General features: G+C 38.8%; 1 protein-coding gene across 2 annotated transcripts in view; it reads left to right on the top strand.

Moving 5' to 3' along the window:
* ZNF385B (zinc finger protein 385B) overlaps positions 1-21,039 on the top strand; it is a 105,734-nt gene that overhangs the window by 21,744 nt on the left and 62,951 nt on the right. Inside the window, exons 2-3 of one of the 2 annotated variants that reach the window (XM_036742684.1) lie at positions 7,591-7,629; positions 12,106-12,216. In XM_036742684.1, the coding sequence (XP_036598579.1) occupies positions 7,591-7,629; positions 12,106-12,216 (150 nt within the window). The remainder of the gene's footprint in view (positions 1-7,590; positions 7,630-12,105; positions 12,217-21,039) is intronic. The other variant, XM_036742685.1, reaches the window with a different exon arrangement.

Raw genomic sequence — 21,039 nt, 5'->3', positions numbered from 1 at the left:
TTTAACTTTGACAGAATGGTTTTGAAAGGATGCCAATTAACAGATTTGGCTGTACGGGAGGATATATTGATTCAAGAAAACCCATTACTTCCCTCATCTCTTACAAGGCCTTTGTGACATTTTTTTTCAGTGAGTAGACTTGAGAGCCAGCAAAGTCACCTCCAATCTGATTATAGTCTTCATATTTCATATACTTCACATCTATAGTATTTTTCAAGTTTTTAAACTATATTAATATGCATTAGCAAGCAGCTCTGATACCACTTTATTCCCTTTTTCTGGCAGATAAGGTGCTGTCATTATCAAAAAACCCAAGACTGTCTGCCTCCATTTATAGTCATTAATTTTTTTTGGAAAGTCAATTTTGAGATCTTTTGAGCCTTCCCTTCAAGCCCCTGGCTGGAAAAAAGAGGAGGAGGAGGAGGAGAAGAAGAAGAAGAAGAAGAATGGCTTGCATATCTTTTTGCTTGACTGACTCAGAACTCAACTTGGGTCTCATTTTCAAAGGGGCACCATGGGAAAATCTCCCCACTAAAGTAGCATTAGAGAAGCACTTTGTAGTTATTGTTCTAAACCTGCATTCTAGAAACATGGCTTATTTTACTTTCCCTTTTGGTTCTGCTTATTTTCTGTGTGGGGACCTAGCCAACCCAGCCCATCCAAATGCATTCATTTTACTTTCTCTTGGTGAATACATTCCAAGTTATCATCACTAAACAGCATGGTTCTAGAAGCCTTGGCACTCATCCCTCTGCCAAAGAACTCATTGCCAAACTTGACAATGTATGCCTCTTTGTTTTACTGGAATATGTAATATTGCAGAGTCTAGTTTGGATTACAAACCCTTAGAAAGCAGGGAGTTCGAAGTCTCTAACCTTTCCTAGCACTTCCTTGCCAAGCCATTCAACACTTAGCCTCACAACTCCTTCACCTAAGCAGTCTCCATTGTTTAGGAATGTTTCCTTGCTTAGTGTGTATACTCCTCATTTCCCTTGAAAGTGGCCTGACCATTTCTACATTATTTTTTCCACAATATCATCTTCTTGTTGTTTGTCCTTCCTTCTTGAAGATGATCATGACATCAGGAAGGGGATGCCATGACTTGCAAGTGAATTGGATTTAAGTGAGGGAGGGCTGTGCAAGATCACCAGCCTCACTTTTTCCTCTGAAGCCATCTGGGTCCAGTGGCAAGGTATAAATATAGATCATGGCCCCCTATTATCTTTGAAACTTAATGAAGTACCTTAAAGGTAGAATTATTTTCGGCTGTTAGGGGAGGAGGATAAGTACATGAGTGAACTTTCACTCATTTTTCTTGAATCCTCATCAAAAAACACTTCTATTAGTTTCCAGACTTGTCTCTTGCATTTGCCTTTTCAAGAAAGAAACCAAACCAACAAAAGCATCATGTTTGCTTTGGGGATGTATGATTCAGCTCATTACCTTAATGCTACTTCCCTACAGAGAGCAGCAGCTGAAAATTGAGGTTGGGAGATGAAGGTGGGGCAGAAAATGAAAGGCTGTCTTTAACATAGCACCTTAACCAGTTAGGCCCATCAGTGTTTGCTTTTCCTAACTTGAGGATGAATATGTTAGCAACATCTTAAATTTATCTGTTTTATCTTTATACATTCAACGACAAATGTATATTAAAACCCAGAAACTTTTTTGCCAATGATAACTAGACATTAGTGAAACATCCGATTAAATTCCATGCCCACTGTAACCTTAGTTGGAAACGTCTTTGTGAAACTGAACTTTTGGAAATGCTCTTTGCTATGCCTTCTTAAATTACCAGTGGTATAATTCCAGCTTTGCTGCATTGTTCTTGACCCCCAGCAGCATGGAAAATCACCAGATGCACAGAGCAGGCCAAAGAAATAGAATATTTTGCTTTTGTGTGAACTATATTTGTTATTTATGATAATAATAGACCAGACAGACTAAATTGGAGTTTGCAGTAGGACACACAGACATATACCCTTAAATGTTCCACATTGATAAAATAACTTTTTTTTCTAGAAATACAATAAATGCTTGAGTGCTGTTTCAGGAAGTGGAGTCCCTACTAAGGATGATGAAATTGATGCTTAAACTTGAGAAAAAACAAAACAAAACAAAACAAACAACAACAAAAAAAACTTCCCTGGGCTTTTATTTAGCACTTGTTCCCCACCCCACCCCCAACATATTAAGGAGAACCAACGTTCTGTGTTTGTTTCATCTTATCCCATAAAATGATCAGACCATAAAAGTCAGTACAGTGCTTCATATGTTCTGTATATAGACCAAAAAAAAAATCTATCAGTGGTGTTGTTGAAATTTCAATGCCATAAAGTTAACAGTTCTAGAAACTTCAATTGGGAAGGACTCTGGTCAGTAGTTTTCCATTGACAGAGAGTGTTGGAATGTCTCACACCTGCTCAAGTAAAGCTTATTTGTCCTTTTGAAGATGAAATTATAACAGAGACTTTGATCTCTTACAGGATTACCATGATATAGCACTTGAAAGAAAGCCCATGGCAACCCTCACCTGCCTTTCCTTCTTGCAAATGTGGGCAGATATGCCCCTGAACATGTTTTTTTTTTTCCAATCTTCATGTATATTGAGTATATACTCCCTTAAAATTCAGTTTTTATTGTCTCATCTTGGCAGATTCTTTATACTTTAAAGGGAATCATACACAATTATGGATTGAATATCAAGGCAACTAAAATTATTATCATTATTATTATTATTATTGTTATTATCAATCATCTCAAGGCAAAGTTTTGGTTTCCTCTGAGGACGGAATATGGAAAGTTTCTGGGCGATGAGGTGATTGCCTTATAAAAACAGTGGGAAAAGGGAACTCAGACAAACTGACTAGAGCTACATTTCAATTCTACTTGGAAATATTTATTCATTGACTACTGTGGGCAATGAATAATCGCTACAAAGGTGAAACATTGCACTGGCTACTTCATTTAAGAAGTTTATAACTTTGCAGGGAGGAGGAGAATGCAAATATACAGGTAGTTATTTTGACAAAAGTGCAAAGTGGAAATCCAAAAGGGAATAAATTTGTAGCTTAGAAGGTGGAGTGAATTAGGGAGGTGACTTGGAAGGGAAGGAGGGACATGGGGAGGGGGGAGGGAAATTGGCTTAGGAGACTATTACAGCCATTCAAGCAAGAGGTCCTGACCTGGGAAGTAAAGGTGGGTAAGGGGGGGGGGCGGGATGGGGTTCGGAGAGATTACTGATTGGAAGCAGGAAGTATGGAAAAGTCCCAGGTGACTGAAGTTCAAATACGAGTGACTGAGAGGATAGTAATTAGTATCATCAACAGATGTAGAAAAGATTAAAAGAACAGGTTTGGGGAGAAGATGAAGAGTTCATTTTCTGACTTGGAGTAATTAATTGCAAGGGAATATTTTACCACCAGAAGTAGTTAGAAAAGGGACACACTGCCTTTTGACATATAGATTGTGTGTGTGTGTCTACCCTTCCATAAAATGAAACTAACGTATCTCATAATTCTCATTCTCTAGAGATAACAGAAAATATGTGACTCTTCTTATTCTTGACATAGAGCCTAAGTTCCTGTTCAGACTTCATCCAAAGACATTTTTGCAATAGTCTTATGTCAAATACACACACACACGCACACACACACACACACGCACACACACACAGATATACTGTGTATGGCAAAGAATTAATTGTCTTTCTATGACAAGGCAAACATCTTGGCAATAGATTTCCAGCAAACATTTGCTGGAGGTAAAAGGCAATGGTGATTTCTTTTGTTCACAGTGAAAAGAAATCATACAAACAAAATCAAATACTGTAATTTGGTTGTCTCTGAATAGTCCTCAAAAGAGAGAAAGGGAAGTGGGTCAGTCCAACATCATTCATTTACCACCACCACCCCCCCCAAAAAAAAGAAGAAATAAAAGTGGATAACTAACTTAAGGCTCATTTGTAATGGAATATAAAAGCCCAGGTAACAACCCCAAGAAGCCTGATTGGCTGCCTCCATCTTGGGGCGGAACAGTTCAGCATTAGTGCTTACCTTAGCTTCCGCTTCGTGGCTCCCTGGGGAAGTGGGCAAAGCTGAATCGTAGAACCCTGCCCAAAATTCCCACAGCAAGCACATGTTGCCAGCTATCTGCCAGCCAGACCTGCTAATAGCCAGTATTCAGGTAAAAAAAATAGCTTTAGCAGGCAGGGATTCAGGTACAATGTGACTTATCCAGCCTACTCTGCCACATCTGCCTTTCTAAGGCAGATGATTTGACATTTAAGGCTTTTTTTCTAAGTGTGCTAAATGTATATCCTGTAAAGATAAATCTGTCTCTGCAAAGAAAAAGTACATAGCTTTTATTTTATCAGCCTGTCTTTCTTTGCCACTTTGTTGTTATATTAATAAATGGAGGAGTGAGGGGGAAGAAAGGGGTAGGAGGGGATCCCCTTTCCAGATGCTGGCAATGGACAGAACCAAAACAATGGAAAGAGAAATGGTTACTTACTTTTCTTTTGGTCATTGATTGCTAAGAGCTTGCTCTGTGCAAGGTGCTGGATGGCAGAGGTGGTGTTCATCCTGCTCCCGACCTGTGGCTTGCTTCCTATGGAAATGCAATGTCAGCGATGTAGAGCTGAGGTTACAAATGACAACATTGCAAAATAAAGAAGCAAAACGACATGGGCTCCCGCTGTAGAATCATAGACTTCATGTGCTCACATGGTATTTTGATTTAGAATTGAAAATGATGCAAAACTGTGGTGTGGGTGAGTTAACTTTGCCATAAAAAGAAAGTGTTTGCATTTCTTGACCTTTGAGGGGAGAAATTTGCCATCTTGCCATTTGTATTAGTTTTCTTGTACTTAATTTTCTAGGACTTAAGAGGTAAAACAGTAATTCAAAGGCATTTGGTCAGAACAGAGACAAAAATCAATTTCTTGGAGCTTCCAGAAGTACTTTAATTTATGAAGCAACTGTCATTTGACATAAATTTATCTTCCCGAAGATTCAGTCTTTTCAAGATTCATTTTTCACAAATTCTTCTGTGAAAATGGCTAGCTAATAATTGAGAAAAAGAAGGGAATAAAGAATAAATATTTTTCCCATTCTATTCCAGTAATTCGATAAAGACCTTAAATAGAACTTTTTGCAAATTTCCAGAAAGCCATTAGTCATAAGAATTTGATGAATGAAGGCATTTTGCAGTAAGTCTTATGACAGGTACAAATTCTTGGTTTTGTCTGCCGGTGGGTCTGTGTAAGCATTCCCATACTGCATATGTCTGTTATTCAAAGCCAGCAATTATTAGGCTGAGAAGCCATATATGTTGCCCCAAGATTAGACAGAGGAAATGAATTTTTGTATTGTGGCAAGAAAGATATAGATGGAACACAGGGGGAAACACTTCACCTTCCCTAGGAAAACAGACCATACATGAAGGTAAAATAGGTATCTACCTAAAGGGGTGGGAATTTAGGAGCAAATAGGAAGTCTTCTCCTCCAGCCCCCTACACACTTCCGTTCTTACCAATGCCCCATGTCCTTTAAGTAGCAATGCCTCTCTGAAATTCTTCATTCAGGAGACATAAAATGAAAAGCTTCATGGGTGGAATAAAACTGGTAAATTCCTACTCAAGTGAGTATTAAGAGGGAAGAGAAAAGCCATTCAGGACTTGAATGAATTAGGACAGGGATGGGGAACCTGTGGCCTCGAGATCACATGTGGCCCTCTAGTTCCTCAAGTGCAGCCTTTTGATTGAGTTCAAGTCTTACAGAACAAATCATTTTATTGAGGGGATTTGTTCTGTGAAGTTTGTATTCAGTCAAAGAGCTGCACTTGAGGACCTAGAGGGCCACGTGTGACCTCGAGGCCAAAGGTTCCCCACTCATGAGTTAGGGAACATTACATAAAAGAAAAAAGATGTAAAAGGAAGAAGCTCTGGAGTAGGAAGACAAACTTTACCTCAAATCTTTGACTAAGAGAGAATCCTGCCATCATTTTTGCTTTGTCAAGTTCCATGGCCCTATAATAAGTACAGTTTGTGCTAGTTTCTATGTATAACTGCGTTATATATTCTTTGTATTTTTTGTATATCTTGCTTCATCTAAATAGTAGGCTTATTATAGTCAGAAACATATTTTCTATTTATTTCCTATCACCTGAGGTATTTATTATAAGTGTGTGAGAAATGCGTTATTAAATATTTGTTCAAGTGCTTTGTTAACAGTCAAATGAGGTTGATAATGGGATCACAATTATGGTGAGGCCCTGGTAGCTTTTAATAAGGATTTCCAGAAGCAGCATCCAGTTGAAATACTGGCTTATAGGCAATCCTCTTGACAGCCCCTCCTTCTAAGGTGTCTTATTCTGATGGTGCAGGCACCTCACCTCTCTGTTCCACTGTTTTGACTTGTGACTGAATGTATTTTGAGATTTTAATGGAGATATTTTGGGATGCAACTCAAGTTCTTCTCATTTGTTAGTGCAGTAGCAGCAGCAACTGTTTATTCCTGGACCTAACTTTCAAGGATTAGTGGCAATTTGCTTGCCTTCATGCGTAGAACTCAGCACCACTAGACATAATGGGTTGCTATAACATTTCACTTTCCTGGCAAATACGTGTGTGTGTGTGTGTGTGTGTGTGTGTGTGTGTGTAAAACATAAGCATACATGTACATATATGTATGTATGCATGCTTATGTGTATATGTATGTGTGTGTGTATGTATGCTTTCTTTAAGTGTTTCACAAGTTAGGGTTTTTTATTTTAGTTTGTTTTTTACGTGCCTTGGAAAGCATGATCTTTGATATCCTATACTGCTCAATTTGACTTTATCAGAAAGGAATGTTTCATTCCCATATTGCTAAGTTATATTTTGTGTTTATTTTGTGTTCAGTAAATATTCTTGCTCAGATGCTTGTACTGAGCAACTTAGCAAAAGGCACCCTAATGTAACGTGAATGACTTTTTACTGCGTCATATGAGACTAAAAATCTCTAAGTGAAAACAAAAATTACATAGGTTTGTGGTTCTCCTAGTCTATGTTGACCACATCAAACGGAAAAGCTTTGTTTACATTATTATCTTGATATTAAAATTGCAGTGTATGTTTTACTAAGACCAGTTTCATTAAGTAATTTAATAGTGTATTTGTCCATAACCAGCCTCCAATTATTTCATCTTTCTCCAGTAATGACCCCACTCTATCTTTCATTTTTAGTACCTAAAAAGTTCATTGGCTTAATGGTTTTTGCATTTTACTCCAGCATAATTTTCATTGAAAAAGCAGCAAGTCTTAACTCTTTGTAACCCTAGAGAACAGTACCAGCCTTTTAAACCAGAGATGAAACAGATACTGGGAATCTATTCTTTCTCCTTCCTCTCTCCTTTCCTTCCTTCCTTCCTTCCTTCCTTCCTTCCTTCCTTCCTTCCTTCCTTCCTTCCTTCCTTCCTTCCTTCCTTCCTTCCTTCCTTCCTTCCTTCCTTCCTTCCTCTGTTTTTGTTTCACTTAGATAAATGTGCCTGCTAGCCACAAGATTCAAGTTCTATTCACTTGTGACGACTTTTAACTTTTACTTTTTTTAGAAAAGAAGAGACTTGTTTGGGACCAATAAATTCTATCAGGTAAGGACTGCTGGTAGTGGAGTTTTCTGACAGAATTTTTTGTTTCATCTTTTTTGGAGGCAAACTTCTAAAGGTTAGAGCAAGTAATGTTTAGCAATGAATCCTGATTCTATCACTCCCGCAGTGGCTTTTATGTACAGTGTGAGCTAACATGAAATGTCTCTGGTTTATGTAATAAGGCTATTTATTTTTGTAAACTTATCACTAACTGTAGAGTAGTGCCACGATGTGTGTTGTGTATGTGCATGAAATTCCTGAATCACCAGTTCATTTTTTAACATGAAAATGGCCCCCAAATACTAGGATAAGCACCTAGTGAAGATGAAGGAATTTAGTGGATATAGTAATCTTCAGCTATTCAGTTACTCTTTATATTGTGTCAGTAAAACATCCTGCTTCCTAGCCTTATCCAAACTGAATCAGATTTAGCATATTTCAGAAATCATAAGAATATTTCTAGAAACTGTATGAATTCTGAAAATTGATAAATAAATGTAAAAAGAATTACCACTGATTTAATTAGACATTTCCTATGATTGCAGAAGCCTGACATCACTTTAGTGAGAAAACAATTTTTAATCTAGTCTATATCCTGGCTCTTATTTTCATCTAATTTTAGAAGTTAGATGGTTAAACTTTGAGATAATGAAAAATTCAGATATTACCCATTGTAGGCTTTTTTAAAAAAATGTAAAAACACCTATTATGTTACTGCTTAGTCTGTAGCCTACTGAAATGACTTAGGTATTTGTAGTTATTGCATCAGAAGGCAAATATTCAAAACATCGGCTAGACAGTATCGCCTCTTTTAGAGGTATGAAATGATTTGGAAAAGTGGGACATTCTTTTTTGCACAATTTAGAGTCTTTTTCATACAAGTGATGTCTCAAAATATGTTCCTAGGCCAGTCCTATAATTATAGACGTCTGTGATAAATAACCAAGAAAGGAAGATATAAAGAGGTTTAAGCAGGGAAGAAAATTGTACCCTTTCCAAATATATTTGAAATGAAGTGTAGAGTCAGGTGGGAAGTAGAGGGAAGCAGTTCCAAGTTAAAAGCCTAGAGAAGAAAAATTCCTGTATAATTAATGGACAGGTTGTTGGAAGGATAGAGAAAATGGTACTAGAACATAAATAGTCGAAGGCTACTCAGTAAATGTGATTTATGGTCACGATAAAGTTTGTGTCTGTAAGTGGGAACCATCTGGTGAAGACTTCTTGGGAACCTCTGGAGTTGTAATTCCGTCTAGGATAACAAGGGAAACCTTTTACTTTGCTTCTCCTGGAAGCTGGTCAGCAGCTCATAAGCAATGCAATTAGACTTTTTGGCCTTAGGCAAGAAGAGAGTGTTTTCTTATTGAAGTGTGGTATGAAACGATTTGGCAAAGTACAACCACCAGTAAGGAAAACCCGGCTTTGATGCCATTGCAGTGGTGACTCTGGGTTCTTGAAGTCCGTGATGGGCAGCACAGTGCATAGGATCTGTAAACAGAGCACCTGAGTGCTGTTTCCTATGAAACCTTTGATGAGTTATTTAACTTCATTTAACCTCAGTTTCCCCATATGTAAGTGAATAGGTTAGATCAAGATGACCCATAAGGTCCATTCCAATTTTAGATCCAGTGATCCTAATCCTAGGTCTTAACCAGTTTGAAAGCTTTGGCCGCAGGACAGCAACCAGCTTGGGTATCAGTTGTTGGAAGTCCAGCCTCGCCAAGGGCAAAGAGGTTCACAACCAGAAAGTTAGCTACCACGTGATGATTTTTTTAAAAAAACTTTTGTTATTTTGCCCTGACAACTCATAAATCTTTCAGAATATCAAAACAATTGCTATAGATAAACAGGTGCTATAGATAAGAGTTCCCAGCTATATTCCTGCTTAACCTGAAAATTTTGAAAGCACATGCAAAGGCTTTTTCAAGATCTGTCAAGTTTTGAAAGATTGCGTCTACTCCAGGGAGATGTCAGCGAACAGTGAAGGAAGACTGGTATAGGGTTCCTGAAGACAAAAAGCAAGACTTCTGCTAGCTACATGTTGGGTCTGATGTTGCTCAGGTACCAAGTCCAGAGTCAAAATGCTTTGCAGAGGCTGAAATCATAAACATCTCTCTCCTAAGACTACCCTATTATAAGACAGAATTTTGTTGTTTGCTTAAGATATTTGAACTCCAGAGTAAAGGTGCTTGAGGAACAAAATGCATATTTGAACCTTTAATACAATTTGGTATTAGTTGTTCCTAGAAGAAAATAGTAATGCTTCATACTTATAGCAGGCTGAACTTGTCTATTTCTGTGCACCCCAAGGGAGCAAGCCCAGTTCTGTGGTCTGGAAGTGAATGAATGACAGTGGTGAGTGTATGTATTTGCAAGTAGAAATTGACACTCACTATAAATATTTTAAGTACCTTAGGATTTCTTTGACCCAGTAGATGAATACGAAAATTTAACTTAATACATTTTAACTGTGAATTTAAAAGGTGGTTATAAAATTTCCAAATGTTTTTATTTGTCACCCCAAATAATTATGCATAGTAGATATTGAACAGATTTTTATTCTTTCATAAGTTCTTTTGAACATCTGAGGGCAGTGGGCCACCCCCACCCCTCTTTGAGCTACTCACAACTATTGTTTTTGTGAACTCATATTTCTATGAATTACAGAAAGTTCAAGCTGCAACAGACTCTAGAAATGATCTAGTTTAGTCCCCTCATTTTATAAATTAGGGGTGAGTCCCAGAGAACTGGATTCACTCACCAGGATCACACATTATGTTAGTGGCAGAGCTGGGATTTCGGTGTCCGGTGCTACTCTTCCCCTCCCCACTCCATTTTAGTGTACTGTCAGAATCTATGCTGTAATCCTATGAAAGAAACAGAACATTTTTCTATTCATTCATACTGTAAACCAAAGTTGTATCAAAATCAAAAAGAAACAGGAACCATAAAACCGTATATAAGACTGCCTGTAGGCCACATATTGTCTTAGAAAACTACATAGTTATATTATCTGTGTTTTATTGAATTTGTATTTATTTTGTTAAACATTTCCCAATCACATGTTAATCTGCTTCAGGCCCCACACAGGAGTGTTGTGGGCAGCATGTGCCAGGACTGGACACATGTTTGACAAGTCTACTATCTTTCTCACACATTACAACATTTTGAAGTTCCATTTGTTAACATTGCACTTTTTTAAGTCATAACCACATAGAGATATAGTGGTATTTATTCAGTCCCTTCTACATTTGAGGTGCATGCGTTTTTAGTTGAATTAGAGTTTCTCATGTTTTAGTAAAGATTATCCGCTACTTTGAGGGTAATGTTAAAATTCCAGAGCCTTCATTCACTGCTGTGAGTTTGTTTTTGCAGTGCTCTCTCTGTATGTAATTGACATGTTGTCATTTTTGCTGAATTTGAAACTGTCAGATATTTGAAATTACAGCTTTAGATCGGGGGTTTTTAACCTGGGGTGCGTGGATAGATTTCAGGAGGTCCATACATTTGGATGGGGAAAAATTTCCATCCTTATTCATTCTAACTTCTCATCATCTATAGGTTTCTGTAAACTGCCAAAGGGGAAGTCCATGGCCCACATAAGAGAAAGTCTTGGGAAAGGCATCGGGTCCACACGAGAGTGTGTGTCACTGCACTCAACGTTGTTTTAGATTTTCTCTTTCCCATTGGCATGATTCATCTTTTTCAGAAGTACTTTTTTGTTTCTTACCATGCATGTCTAACACTCTCCCCTACATGAATTTATGTTCCTGCTGAGTAGCTGAAAAAAAACCCATCATCTTATTAAAGGGTTGAAATATTGACATTCTATGTATCTACCAGATCAATATTTAAACAGCATTTGCATTCTGAACATTTTGGTGGGGGAGCCTCTTAAACAAAGTATTATGACATGCGCTTCATCTGTGATTGATACTTTGGAATGAATGAGTAAAAATGATTAATTAGCATCACTGTAAAATACAGATTAACAGCTATAAGTTTAAATTGGAGGCTTCTATGATGTGAGCCTGACATTTAAAATTTTGCTATGAACCAATCAATAGTTAAGAAACTGAAATAACTTTTGTTTCCTTATAAAGATTCTAACTTAGGTGCTCTGGAATTACCTTAATTACTCTTTAGTGTCTGGGGGAAAATTAACATCACTCTAGTCTATACCCTTGGACCTCATGTTTTGTGGTTCCCTAAAACATTGGTGGTATCTGAAGACTTCTAATCTAGGAGGCACCTGTCTTTTGACCTGGTGATTTTGTGGGGATTTCCTGTGCTCTGATTCATTCCCTGCCAGTCTAAATGTCTGAGATGTCCTGTGTAACCACAGGGCTTAATTTTATAGCACAGCTCTGGAAAAAAAATTAACAGTAAAATCCTGAAGGAAAAATAAAAGTATTTAAACTGTTCACACAATTCACTGTCCTTTGAAGTTATGAATTATATACTTTCTCATTTGCTCTTTAGATGGATCCTGTGCAAAAGGCAGTCATAAACCACACATTTGGAGTATCCATTCCCCCAAAGAAGAAACAAGTTATTTCTTGTAATGTCTGTCAGCTTCGTTTTAACTCTGACGTGAGTATCACCTTTTCATTGCTGTACCTAGGTAGGTACTTTGTGGAGTAAGGAGCCTGATGAGTCTCATTATGGAAATCCGTGCCCCTTTGTGCCCTCTACAACATAGCACATCTCTGGGAAGCGTGAAATTTTACCCATTCATGTTTGCTGTGCCAGATTTCCAAGGTTATTAGCATCAGCGCTGGAAACCTGAGAACCAGATTAAGTGGTCAGTCGGAGTTATTAGGGACATTTCAAGTGACCTGCAATGCATAACCTTTTATATTTGATCCCACCTATTAAAGTTACTCAATAAAAACAAAAAATACCTAAACTGAGAAAATAGGAAGAGAGGTTTGGGAATACCCGATAGTAAAGAGGAACATGAAATTATAAAGATTCCTTAAGAACCGCATTCATTCAAACCCTACATTTTATTTATTTCTTCAATACTTAAAGAGCCTCAATTTCCTGGTTTGAGTAAATATCTCCAGCAATGCAAATTGCAGTCCCTCCAGGCCTTAGTAGATGGTCTTCATGAGTCCCTGTAGCCCTAACATTCATCACCTGGCAGCCTACATTTCCTCTCCACACTTAGGTTGGTTCTCCAATGATGGAGACATAGTCCACCATATTCAAAGTCTTTCCAGGTTAGTTGGAACCAAAAGAGCTGACAAGAACCCAAAGTCAGTTCTAGGCCATGCAAAGGCATTGTCACAGGGTTAAAGTGCATGCTTTGCTTTTTGCTATGTAGGCATTCATCTAAAGGGGTGGGGAACTTGTGGCCTCAAGGCCACATGTGGCCCCTAGGTCCTCAAGTGTGGCTCTTTGACTGAATCAAGTTTGTATTGGGTCAGAGGGCTGCACTTGAGGACCTAGAGGGCCACATGTGGCCTTGAGGCCGCAGGTTCCCTCCCCTGGCTAAACATTTGGATGAGTACACTCAGAACTCTTAAGTGTGGAGTTTGGTAAGAGTTCTTCAGCCATTAACCAAAAACTGAGAAGAAACATTATGCATGGTCATGTTGAGAGCGACTCGCCATCACAATTCATTCAGTTCATTCAATCATTCATTCAACAAGCATTTATTTCCAAAAGCAGATAAAACTTACCACCTCATTCATAAAATAATAATAGTTGACATTTGTAAGAACTTTAAAGTTAACAGAGAACCTTATACTTTGTCGATGTGCGTGACAACCCCGTAAGGTAGGTGCTATTACTGTCCCCATTTTAAAAATGAGGAGACTGAGGCTCAGAGATTTTAAACAATTTGCTTAGAGTCACCCAGCTTACCTGAAGTCTTTGTGACTACAGGTCCAGAATTTTATCCCCACTATGCTCTGCCTCTCTGGATTCATTCAATAAACCTCTATTAAGGTGCTTACAACAAACACTTATTAAGGGTACTGTGCTAAATGCTAGGTCAGGACAAAGTTCTAATAAGCCCCAATCTCTGTCCTCACAGAGCTTCTAATCTAGTAGGGAGATAAGACCCAAATACAGATGGCTGTAATATACAATATTACATGAAAAGTATGTTCAAGAGATGTAAAATTAAGTTCTTATTTCACTACCCTCAGGAATTTTTTTTGTTTGTTTATGCTTTGTTAACGACTAAGGATGGGCTCTGATTATCACGTCACAGGACCTAGCTCTAACTTCCTGTGGGATGTGAAGAAGTGAACAAAAATCATCTAAAAATAATCCAGCATCAACCCTTGCATATAATCTTTCATTGGATAAATACTATATTGCCTATTTTGAAATTTTCATCATTAGAAGCAATGTGTGGTAGAGTGGAGTTAACCCGACCCTGAGAATTGAGAAACCTGTGTACTGGTCTCCATTCTGTCACTAACAAGGCAGGGGACCTTAGGCAAGCAATCTAAACTTTTTGTATCTCACTTTCCTCATGAATAAATTAAAGGAGTGGACTGAATGGTTTCTAAGGTCCTTTTCCCTTCTGGATGTTCATTTATTTTCATAACATCTATAAAGAAGTTAACCAGGAATCAGAAAGATTCATCTTCCTGAGTCCAAATCTGGCTTGGGACACTAGCCGAGTGATCCTGGGCAAGTCACTTAATCCTGTTTTCCTCAGTTTCCTCATCTGTAAAATGAGCCGGAGAAGGAAACAACAGACCACTCCAAGGTCTCTGCCAAAAAAAACCCCAAACGGGGTCACCAAAAGTTGGACATGAGTGAACAACAGCAACAACGAAACTCTTCTTATATTTCGTATGTGGAAACCAACAGTCAGAGGTGTTGCTGAGGAATCTTGTTTATACTTCTTTGGGAAGGTCAGGGAAAGTCAGTGGATAAATGTTGTCTGTTCCTTGTTTCTATTGAAGGTACTCCTCTTCTGCCAGTCTCCCAAGCTTCATCACCTCAGTGCCTTCCTCAGCTCTTAGCTCTTTTTTCCTCTCTTGCTACAGCAACGTCCTAATTAATCTTTCACAGCTGCAGTCCATCTTCCACTTAACCACCAAAGTGATTTTCCTTAAGCAAAGATACAGCCATGTTACTCACATAACTCAATAAACTCTAGAAGGTCCCTGTTGACTGTAGGATAAAATATAAACTCTATTTAGCTTTTAAAGCTCTTCACACCCCAACTCATCTTTCCAGATTCATGGTGTATTGCTACTTCTTCCAGACCCTATAATCCAGCCAAACTGGCCTTCTTTGCTCAAATTACTGTCCTTTGCATTGACTTCCTTCTATTCCTGAAAGGAAATTCTTCTTCACCTTCACCTCATAGAACCCCTCTCTCTTCCTTCAAGGTGTAGCTTAAGTAAAATGTTTTACATGAAATCTTTCTTGATTTCTATGACTGATAGTGCCCACCCTCCCTCCCAAACTACCTAGTGTTTAACCTAGCACAGCTCTCCTTCGCTCAAATCAAAGTCAACTGCAAGTCATGTCATCATTTTTCCTGATGTCATGGTCCTCTTCAAAAACGAAGGACAAAACATAACCCATGAGTAGTCTGAGCTGCCTGAATGGGGACCCAGCCAGTTGGGTAACTCAGCTCCTCCTCTCTCTCTCCTCCTCTCCAAAAGAAGGTAAATTTTGATGGCTGGAACCTCCCCAGTTAACTTGGGGTTTACTGGCTGGATTCCTTCCTTCCTTCCTTCATTCCTTTTTTCCTTCCTTCCTTCTTTCATTCCTTTTTTCCTTCCTTCCTTCCTTCTTTCCTTCCTTCCCACAATTACAAGGAACCAGCCTTTCTGAAACTGTTAGCCACGTGACAGAAAGAAGATGCCTTCTCTCAGGAAAATATTCTTGAAAATAGGAACAACTTGCCACAGTCCCCATCTGGAACAAGAGGCACAGTTCAAGGACACTTCTAAGGGGTGTTTTTGGCTTCTGGAATCCTCCCTTTCCATAGGCTCAACTTCCTTTGCTCAGGTCATTTCCTTCCTTCCTTCCTTCCTTCCTTCCTTCCTTCCTTCCTTCCTTCCTTCCTCCCTCCCTCCCTCCCTCCCTGCCTCCCCTCTCTTTCCTTTCTTCCTTTCCTTTTCTTTCTCTTCCTTCCTTCTCCCCTCCCTCCCTCTTTCCCTTCTCTTTCCTTTCTTCCTTTCCTTTCCTTTTATTTCTCTTCCTTCCTTCCTTCCTTTCCTTCTTCTTTTCTCAACCATTTCACTCTGGATTGGATCACAATAGGTCCCTGCCCAAGCTCTACTTAATGGCTTATTTTAGACCCTACTGGCTCAGAGTGAATGCCAATGGTAACTGTTTCTCTTTTGACTAGCAACCCTGAGGGTCTTTCCCTCTCAGTTTGATTTTCTTTTTTTTGCTTCTGATTAAAGGGGCCATCCCTTGACTGGCTTCTTAAAGAGGCCTATTCACTAAATGGGCCTTACCTCACTCAAAGTGAGAACCTGAAAAGGCCTTAGCCTAAAAGGTCCAGATTCCCCCATTGCATCCTGGGCCATCCCCAGTTGTCCTGGCAAATGTCAGGCCACTGGACCCACATGGCTCTGGAGGAGAAAGTGAGGCTGGTGACCTTGCACAGCACTCCCTCATTCAAATCAAAGTCAACTGCAAGTGATGTCATCATTTTTCCTGATATCATGGTCCTCTTTGAAAACAAAGGACAAAAACACAGCAATTTTTAAAATATTTATTCTCTTTATTTTTATACATACAACCATTCAATAAATATGTATTAAGTGCCTACTGTGTGCCAGGCACTGTGCTAAGCACTGAGGATACAAAAAGAGACAAATCCCTGCCTTCAAGGAGTTTATAATCTAATGGGGAAAGCAACATGTGAACAAATATATGCAAAGCAAGTTATATTTAGGAAAAATAGAAAGTAATTAACAGACAGAAGGCACTAGAATTAGTGATTTGGTTGGGAAGGCTTCCTATACAAGGTTGGATTTTAGTTGTGATGAAGCCAGGGAGGTCAGTAGTTCCAGAGCAGGAGAGAGAGAGTGTGTTCTAGGTGTGGGGAGCAGTCAAAAGAAAGTATCTGGAGCTGAGAGATGGAATGTCTTGTTTGTGGAATAGCCAGGAGGCCAGTGTCAGTGGATTAAAGAGTATGTGTCAGAGAGTAAGGTATAAAAACACTGAAAAGATAGGAGAGGGCTAGGTTAAGAAGGGTTTTGAATGCTTAATTCAGTGTCAGACTTTTTCTGCGTCTTTACTATTAGAGGTACGTGTCAAGAGACTCATAAGAAATATGTGTATGTGTGTTCATGACTTTGTTAAATTGAGCTCCCTTGTTAAATTTCCAAAAGCTCCGTCAATAATGGAGAGCGAAATTATATTTCTGAGTCATGCTTAGGCTCACATCAGCCAAGCCATGGTGTCTTGATGGCAAATCCGTGGTGTGCCATATACATGTTCACAGTCTTTAGTAATGCTGATATAATTTGCATAGTTGAGCTCTGAAACTAAGTATGTTTTATTTGGAGGAATGTTCATTATTTTGTAATTACCCTATTTACATTTTAATATAAGAATTTAAAAGATGCTTGCCCTTATCTCCTTTAATAACATTTCTAAATCAATAGGAGACTGAATTGGCTACACTCTTCAGTGTAGAAAATGTTTATTGAAAAATCTGGAAGGCAGATTTGAACAGTAAACTCTGAATTCGGCAGTTCACATTCCTTAAGTAAAAGGCACCATTGGAATCTAATGTGACCTATCTTAAACGCCCCATTGCCTCCTTTGTCCGACTTTTTGTCATCTTGGGTTAGTATGACATTATCGGAAAGCCAAGGCCACAGCTTTATTTACATAATACAAAGTTATGCAAATGAGCAAGCATTAATCACAAACATTTCCCAAATGAACCTTTACAAATTAGCACTGTTAACTTTGCCAGTGGGCAGGCATCTAGGTTTGGGAATAATATGCTTCTCCAACTGAGTTCCAGCCACTTTCATGTCCATATGACTGTCTATCTCCTAACCTCCCCTGCCCCTTCTTCTTGGCCCTCCTTCTGTACCCAAAGTAGTTGGAGTCATGAGCCCTTGTGATGAGTAGGAACATTCTGAAATAGGATATTCAGTTCTCTTCCTGCGCAACGTAGTTGTAAATACAAATTACTCCAAAATTGATAACCTTAAATCAAAATCCCTACTTGTCTGTTTGGAAATTCCATTTCCAGATGCCAGGCTACCCAAAGAAATATCTCCTCCAGAGCTGTGCTGTGCTGCATCTTATCTAAGAATCTGTTACCGTGCTCACCCTTTGCATGCAGGCATCCATTGAATTATACCAAAGATATGCAAAATATCTTTTTTCTTCTTTTTTCCTTTCTTTCTTTCTTCTTTTTCTTTCTTTCTTTTTGGATCACTTTCCCCCTCTTTTTTTCCAGGTCAAAAACTGATAGTAGCCCAAACTTGTCTCATTTAACTGTTCATACTAATGCCTTAGGAGAACAAAATGGGGACAGTGAGGTATGAAGGTGGGAGTAATGGTGAAAGAGGAAATTATCATGATTCATTATAAGCTTATTGAGCTGCTGCTATCTTACCCTCCTCTCACAAAATCAGTGCAACTTGGCCTCTTCTAGTGAAATATACAAATAGAAATGAACATTTCTTTAGGCTATTTTAAACATGAAAAACATTTGAGTATTAAGTATCATCAAACCTCAGTTGTACCATCCTGCTTAGCACTTCAAGGGCAAATAAAAATCTGTGCACTTGAAGTAAGCAGCAGGTCCTTGTATCCCTTCCAAACTCTGGGATTACTCATCCATCGATACCTCCAAAACTTGGTGTGTTAGTATTGGCAACTCCATTTAGCCGTACAAACCCAGTTTTCTAATCAAAAGTCAAGTAAAACAACTCTTAAATACTCAACCTAGTTTTATTCAGCAACTTTCTAAATTGAGAACCAATTCAAGGTCATATTTAAGATAGCTTAATTTCATTTACCCTCTTCCTCTAATTGTGCTTATGTACGGTTTTTGTTTGTGTGTTTTGTTTTAGGTAGAACTGTAGCCCATTTCTCAGAGTTCTGTAGGCTGAACTTTGAGTCTTTCTTGTATGTTAAAGAGTCTTATGACAAATACTTTCTACTACATTATTGATTTATTTTAGGCCAATCAAAAGTGACACAGGTGACCACATATATGAAATGTCCTTTTCATTCTTTACTTGGCCTTTATTCTCGGGTCACAGAGGTGCACAACTGTTCACTGATCAGGACCCCCTGACCCTAGTTAATAGACTTATTGGTATGGCAGCAGTGTTACCATACCGAGTCTACTTAGCTTGCCATCTTAGTGGTTTTGGCTTGGACAAGAAACTCTTAAGTTGTCCCTCCCTCACATAGCTTTCTTTCTATGCTTGTATCCTTTCAGCTTCCATGTGAGTGGCACTTCTCGATTTTCTTCAATCAATAATGTAATAATAAAATAGGAAGTCTGATCTGTCTTACATAAACAGCCCTAGTTTACCATCTGCTGCTTCAAATGGATGTGATGCCAACTCTGCTAGAGACCTCTGGCCCTCATACATTATCCAGCAGAGATCTCAACAGCAGTGAGATTAGGGAAGAAAGCCACAACTTTGGGTCCCTCACTGATTCCCTTTCCATGTGTTGTTGGCTGATTCTTCCTCTTCCTTTTGGCCACTAGGTCAGACTCCACCTCCTTTACCAGCTGTCATGGGGAGGCCAGTCCCCATAGCAGCTGGGATACCTTCAGTGAAAAGCCAGCAGGTCCTGAAACAGTGACACTCTTATAGACAGAGCATTTGAAGGTAGACCTTGCAGTGGTAACAGAAGAGCCAGTCAGCTTCAAGGGCACCTGTCTGGCTTCCCTGAAGGTCCAGCCTTTTTAATTTTGCCATTATATAAGATTTTTCTAGTGGAGTCTTCATTCTCTTATTGGCTGTCTTAACTTTCTGCATTATACTGTTGGAAATAGTCATTTTTACATATAATCAATGCCTTTCTTTGTCTTTTTAGTCTCCTCTATTTTGTTTTTGGTTTTATTTTTATTATTTGATGACTGTATTTCAATATAATTGGTTTCCTTCGTAATCCTATGTATTTTATTTTATGCATTAAAAATGTTATTCTGAGAAGGGGCCAGTAGGCTTCATCAGATTACAGCATATGTATATGCCATTTCCTTAGACATTTTCTCACCAAATATCTGGATGCAATTCAATAAGCATTTCAGGAATACAGTAAAACAAAAGCCCTTTTTTATATGACTTCTGAAATTTTACCCTTTGTATTCACTGGTCAGATGAATGTTTCCTGGACTGATTTTATTTATTACTTACTCTCTCCTGAGCCCTTGCAGTTAATTGCCTTGTTCTGCTGACCCATAAAATGCTAGCTTAGCATTTCTGAGAAGTACACAATTATTCAATTATTCTATATTAATTCTTAGATAAATGGGCCTTGTTTCCAAGTATTAACCTATTGCCTGTCATTCACAAGTGCTGTCAGTGTCTTTTGTTGAGACTAAAAACAGAAGATTTAAACTATCTAATCAGCATCGAAAGCAACAGGCCCTTTTACCTTGCATAAGGCTGACTTTTCCAAGCTAGGATAGTCTTCTAGGACTATCCCTTATTCAAAGCAGCACTGACTTCAGGGAAAAGATACAACCAGGGATGTCACTAGGGAACTTGGAGCATGATGGTCTCCAGTAAGAGAATCCAGAGTGGTCTAGGATTGGTGGATCCGTGCTTCCGGCCAGCTCTAGTAACTCCCCAGTGAGCTCAGGAGTCATGGTTGCTACCAGATCAGAGCTACATAATAAGGATTGTTATAGGAAGGACTCTGCCCAAGGTCGTTCTGTTTCTCCCCTCCCCCGCCCTTCCCTCTTAAGGCTATAGCAAGCCTGAAATGTTCCAAGTAGAGCAATTTTCAGATATGGGTGGTCAATACCAGAGAAGGGCCACGGCCAATGGGAAGAAGTATTCTGCAGGAGGAGACAACATAACTGAGAAATAGTCTGTTGGGCAAAGAAAAATTAAACCAGAAAACACACACACACGTACACATGCACATACACTCTCACACACACTCACACTTACACATTCACACTCTTCACTTCAGTATGTTTTCTACGTAGATGGTGCTGCCTTTTTATGTAACATTATCTCAGGGCATTTTTAAAAATTGGAGCTCATAAAAATGTCCAGGGAGAGAACTTTTAGTTGGCCAGTGCTTGAATGACCAACTGTGCCTGAACTAAGAATGACCTCTTGTCCAAAAACAAAAGAGATATGAGACTGGTCATAGGGAAGTATGCGCTTAACATAGGGTGACCTGTTCTCTACCGTAGGGGCTAGAGAAAGCCACCTTTAAATTGAATGCAACAATGGCCGATTAATTAAAAAGATATCACGG

The sequence above is a fragment of the Trichosurus vulpecula genome, chromosome 2, assembly GCF_011100635.1.
Source record: "Trichosurus vulpecula isolate mTriVul1 chromosome 2, mTriVul1.pri, whole genome shotgun sequence".
Taxonomy (NCBI): Eukaryota; Metazoa; Chordata; class Mammalia; order Diprotodontia; family Phalangeridae; genus Trichosurus; species Trichosurus vulpecula.
Note: the sequence above shows the minus strand (reverse complement) of the source record. Positions and strands in the feature narration are given on the sequence as shown.